This window comes from Lotus japonicus, chromosome 4, assembly GCF_012489685.1.
Source record: "Lotus japonicus ecotype B-129 chromosome 4, LjGifu_v1.2".
NCBI lineage: Eukaryota > Viridiplantae > Streptophyta > Magnoliopsida > Fabales > Fabaceae > Lotus > Lotus japonicus.
The window spans coordinates 63,575,874-63,581,873 of record NC_080044.1 but is presented as its reverse complement, the minus strand read 5'-3'; the positions used below and the strand labels follow the sequence as shown (position 1 = coordinate 63,581,873).

The following is a 6,000-nucleotide window of genomic DNA, read 5'->3' as shown; positions in this document are numbered from 1 at the left end:
AATAGTTATTATTGTGGATTAATTCCTTAGAGACGGTAGATTATATTAAGTAAGTATTTCTTCAAATAATTTTTTTTTTTTACATATAAACGGTTCGGGGATCGAATTCTAAACTAAATGCTTAAGGAATTCAGTTATTTAGAAAATGTGTTTAAAAAATGCTTTAACTACTTGCTTTTTAAATCTAAGAATGAAATCTGACCATCTTTATTTTTCTTAAAACTCTCTTACCTATCATAAAAAGACAATGAATGTCAAAATGGGTCATCAACTTATTATGTAAATAAAAATACCCTCAACCCAACAAGTGCATTGTGTTGGCTGAATGTGCATTAGAAATCGTGATCTCGAATTTCAATGCTTCAAATATACTTCCTAACTGAAAACCAAACAAACACTCAACAGTCAACATGCTTCAATGGTAATAAATCCCAACCCAATAAATATTGATACACACTACCAGTGGTCCTTTAGCTATAATTTTATTACCTTTAACTAATTATGAGGTTTTATTTATTTTTTTATCATGAGGTGTGGGGTAATCATACCTTAACTATGAGGTCGAATGTTTGATCTTTTATACTTATGGAAATAAAACACACGATTAACTATTTACCGCTTAATGCAAGCATTCGTAATAAGAAAAAATACTAGTTATTATTGTGGATTAATTCATTAGAAAATAAAAAACGGTAGATTACATTAAGTAGGTATTTCTTCGAATAAACTTTTTTATATAAACCGTTAGAGGATTAAATTCTAAATTAAATACTTACAAAATGTGTTTGAAAAATGCTTTAAGTACTTGCTTTTTAAATCTAAGATTGAAATCTGACCATCTTTATTTTTCTTAAAGCTCTTACCTATCTTGTATCAAAAAAAGCTCTTACCTATCACAAAAAGCTATTTAATAAAGAAATGTCTAAATAGGTTATCAACTTATTATTATGTTAATAAAAATACCTTATTTGAATATTATCAAAATCAAAGTTAATAATTTTGTCAAAAAAAAGAAGATCAAAGCCAATAAAATATGCCAAGTGGCACATTTTGATCAATAGATTACTTGTAATAACAGGGAAAAAATTAGTAAAGCCATGATTACTCTATACTCAAAGTGAAATCGAAATCCTCCAAATACAAAATGCCACTATGAATGTGAATATTCCCTAATTCAATTCTCCTCTTCACTCTCCTCTCAGATTTGCAATTGAATGCAGATCACCTGAAATTTCGCCAGATCAGATCCCCTTTTCTTCCACACCCCTCGATTCAAATTAGGGTTAGGGTTTCGTTCTTGTTGCAGAGCAAAAATGGCGGTCTCCGATGGCATGCTCAAGAAAATCATCCTCTCCTACACCTACGTCGCGATTTGGATCTTCCTCAGCTTCACCGTCATCGTATACAACAAGTACATCCTCGATCGCAAGATGTACAACTGGCCATACCCGATCTCGCTCACCATGATCCACATGGGGTTTTGCTCCTCCCTCGCTTACCTCCTCGTCCGCGTCTTCAAGCTCGTCGAGCCTGTTTCCATGTCGCGCGAGCTTTACCTCAAATCTGTGGTTCCGATCGGCGCGCTCTACTCGCTCTCCCTCTGGTTCTCGAATTCCGCTTACATCTACCTCTCGGTTTCGTTTATTCAGATGCTCAAGGCTCTCATGCCGGTGGCTGTTTACTCGATCGGGGTTTTGTTCAAGAAAGAGAGCTTCAGGAATGAAACCATGGCGAACATGGTTTCAATCTCTATGGGTGTTGCTGTTGCTGCGTATGGTGAGGCCAAGTTTGATGTGTTTGGTGTCAGCCTTCAGCTTCTGGCGGTTGCGTTTGAGGCTACTCGATTGGTCTTGATCCAGATTTTGCTCAATTCTAAGGGGATCTCGTTGAACCCCATTACCTCGCTTTACTACATTGCTCCTTGTTGTTTGGTGTTCTTGTCTGTTCCATGGCTTATTGTGGAGTACCCTTCATTGAGGGATAATTCCAGCTTCCATTTGGATTTTGCCGTTTTCGGGACCAATTCGGTTTGCGCATTTGCTTTGAACCTTGCTGTGTTCTTGCTGGTTGGGAAGACGTCGGCGTTGACAATGAATGTTGCTGGGGTGGTTAAGGATTGGCTCTTGATTGCGTTCTCTTGGTCTGTGATAAAGGACACGGTTACGCCTGTGAATTTGATCGGTTACGGGCTGGCGTTTTTGGGGGTTTGTTACTATAATCATTCGAAATTGCAGGCTCTCAAGGCTAACGAGGCGCAGAAGAAGGCTCAGCAGGCTGATGAAGAGGCTGGAAGGTTGTTGGAACAGAGAGATGGGGAAGGGACCGGAAGGAAGAACGAGAACCAGGGCTGATTCAACCGGGGGTCTCTGACTTTTTGCGATACAGAATTTGTTACTGTTCGATTCATGTTGGATCAGGCACGTTTTGTTTTTGGGTATGTGGTGGTGTACTCTACTGCTATTAGTTTATTGTTGTTATGATGATGATGATGTTACTTCAGTGTTTTTGGTTCATAGTAGCTGTCATATGGGGTTGAGATTGACATTTGTCTCTTATAATATTTCTCATTCAGTGATATGTGCTTATGATTAGATAGTGAATTATGCATTATGGATGTTCTGAAAGTTTATTATCGAGTAGCCAACTTGTTGGTTACCATGCCCATGTTTGCATTTATACTTGTAGCTGTTTCTGCATTTAGTTTCTGTTGGGGTGGGGATTGTTATATCATGCTGATAGCATTTGGTATGATTTAGCTTTTCCCCCCAAGAAAGGATGATGTCTAATGCTAGTTTATGTTTGTAATTTGGGATAATTCTTCTGTTTCAATTTCCACTCCCATCAAATGCATTTTCTTGTGGGACAAAATTCGTTTACTGATAGTGGAGAAATAAATTTAGGATGTTTCCTGAGCTACATCTCTAGTTTAGGTTCTATCTCTGTATGGTGATCACTCATTTCTTTTTAAACAACCATTTACATTTTCCCTTGTAAGATTGTCACTTTTCAAGTTTGGTCCCCCTTGGTTCAAAGAAGGGGAGGGATTTCCTTACCTACAAAATATAAATTTGGATTTAGAATGAGGAAGAATATTTTAGTCATACAATTTTTCTCCCCTTCATAGGAGAGCCAAGATTGAGCGATGAGGGAGGTTTTGGCCCCTCTTCCTGCCCCTCAACTCCACTCTCCTTAAAGTTTCAACCAAATAAAACAAATTTTAAAAAATTTCTCTCCTCTCTTATGCTCTATTCCACCTCAAGTAAACACTATCTTAAAAAGGAGGGTGGAACAACTTGTTTCACAGTGGTTTGCTTGCTGTGTTTTCTGTACACTGTTTTTTGTGGATTTGCTTGGCTCATTCCAATTAGTGAACTTTTATGAGATTGGTGTTTAAGCATTATGCATGATTTTTGCTATCTTTGGACTGATCCCCCAAGTACTAGCCAGCAGTTACCTCTAATTCATTTCCTCACGCATATCTTGGCACCAATTTTGGTTGGTTGTGATTGCTGCTGTTTCACGCTTCCTTGTGTAGATCTCAATATGTTGCTTACTTCTTAGAGTGTATTTGTTACTTACGGTGCTTTGCAATTTGTTTGAAGGGGGGCACCTTCTTCGGTGTAACTTTTTGAGTTTCATTATCACCCTTTACTAAAAGTAAAGGAAAATGAGTTTCATCGTTATCTATCTACTAGTCAATGTTGATCTTTGCACTGTGTTTCTGGATCTTTACATGAATCTTCAATCACAACTAGTCTATAATAATTTGTATCTTTTGTTAGTTAGTGGAAAAGATTAAATTATTCAATTACAAATATTGGGTAGGATGTATTACTTACATTGCTTGCTCAAGTCTGGGTTTTTTATACAAGGGATTACCTTTTAAGATAGGAGAAATGACATGGTTTGTAGTTTGAACTTTGAAGCGGTCGTAATAAATTTTTTTTTTGTCAATGGTTTAGTTTAGAAGATCGATTTTGTTACATAATTAGTTGGGTCCTTAACCAAAAGCCAAAATCAATCCTCTAAAATGTCATAATCTCAGATTAAACGTTGGTTCTCCTGAATCAAAACCAGGTTCGTACCATCGTTTGCAACAGTACATCAGCCGTGCATCATCTGATATTCAACTAAAAAAACATGTTTGACAAAAAAAACTAAAAAAACATGACTTTGCTCTCCTTCAAACACATGGGTTGGGTTTAAGAGGATCTTAAGTGGTGAAATACAGCACCATAGAAATTCCTTTGCTCTCCCATGTCCATTTGTGACTGTGAATTCGAGGGAGAAAGAGAAGAAGCAAGTGGAAGAAGAAGTGAGGAGGGAAATGAGTTTGAGTTGGGGGAGAGAAGGGAAAAAAAAAAAGAATGGGTTTGAAATTTAGACTTGAAATTTAGAGATTGCAGATCTGGGTTGTTTTTTTTTTATTATTTTTTTCTTTTATGATGATGATGGGTTGAAGATGATGTTGATAATGATGAAGAAGATACAGTGAATGAAGATGATATTGTTAATTAATTTAATAATCAGTGTTTTAGATTTTTTTAAATGAAAAAGAAAAAAATCTAAGTGGACTCATTAAATGACGTGGTAATGCCACATAGGTTTCTCGGAGTTCCGGCGTTGACCTAAACCCAATCATTTGTGCAAAAACTGGGGACCAATCCCCACATTTACGCCGGCGAGAGACTAAAATCATATTTATGACAAAGGTTAGGGACCAAAAACTTAATTAAGCCTATAATTAACAAGCACTCTAATACAATACACATGGAGTGCACATAAATAAAAGGGGAAAAAAAAAAAGACACAGGAGTATATCATAAGTATATTTAACAACACTCTAGTACAAACAAAAACCCAGCATCAAGCATATAATATAATCCAATTCATACCATGCGTAACAATCTTTAATTAACTTAACAAGGAGAATTAGATCCAAGAATGCTATTAAACACGGTGAAGCTGTAAACAGAACATGAACAATGCTTTATATATCCCGACACCAATGTTATCTCTGGATAACAGTGAAATTGTGAAAACATGTAAATGGTAGGTTCATAGATGCTAAAATTTGATTCAATTGTACGTTTACATGTTCTTGGAGTGTTATATGTTTTTTAATTTCAGATATACTTGATTTCCTATGCTTAATTATCTTCTACAAAGGAAAAGTATTTTTTTTTCCTCCACACACCAGCGAGGTGCCAAATTAAAGTAATGGTTCATATATCTTCAACGCTCATAACAGATTATAATGCAGCACCTAAAGTCAAGAGAAGAAATTAAATTTGAGCCTTATATGAATAATGAGATGTTTCATATAATATTCCTTTCAGGTGCTGATAAGACATGTCATACCAATATACCATGTCAATGTCACTTTGGATCTATGGATATCATTCAACTCATGTAGTTGTTGAATCTACAAACTAGCTAGCTAGAGTCAATGGATCCAGTTTTGATTTTGCCTTTTTGTTTATTCCAAAATTAAATCATGTGGTATATATATAGCTACATCATTTCTTTTAATTAGACCGCCACCCACCACCAATTACATTGTTTCTTTATCAAGTCCTCATCACTTCTCAAATTGGGATCCCTGGCCACTCACTAAAATCAAAAGGAATATGCAATTATTTTGCTTATTTCATCATTGTATACATTCTGCACACTGTTTTGTGTTGTTAATTTGCTTGGATCATATAGATTATTAGTGGAATAATCATAGACTTAGATTGATACTAGTTATAACCAATACTGCTGATTGATATGACCAAAAAACAAAGCAGATAAGGGAAGACATATGTTGTTCTTCTAAGAAACAGCATTTCAGATTCCTTCTATGCCTGATAACTGTTTGAGAATAATAAAACAGTTCCTTACTTCCTTTGACTTGCTGACATGACAGCAAAGTCATGAAGTTAAGGTATATAACATGTAAATGTTTATCTAGACCACTCCATGTTGGAACCACTCGGCCTTTAGTTGGTATAGTGT

At 35.9% G+C, this 6,000-nt stretch overlaps 1 protein-coding gene across 1 annotated transcript; it reads left to right on the top strand.

The window, feature by feature from the left end:
- The first annotated feature begins 1,092 nt into the window (after window positions 1-1,092).
- On the top strand, window positions 1,093-2,575 carry LOC130710545 (probable sugar phosphate/phosphate translocator At2g25520). Its single transcript, XM_057559853.1, has one exon. The coding sequence runs from the start codon at window positions 1,314-1,316 to the stop codon at window positions 2,349-2,351; it is 1,038 nt and encodes a 345-aa protein (XP_057415836.1). The 5' UTR covers window positions 1,093-1,313; the 3' UTR covers window positions 2,352-2,575.
- Window positions 2,576-6,000: the final 3,425 nt, after the last annotated feature.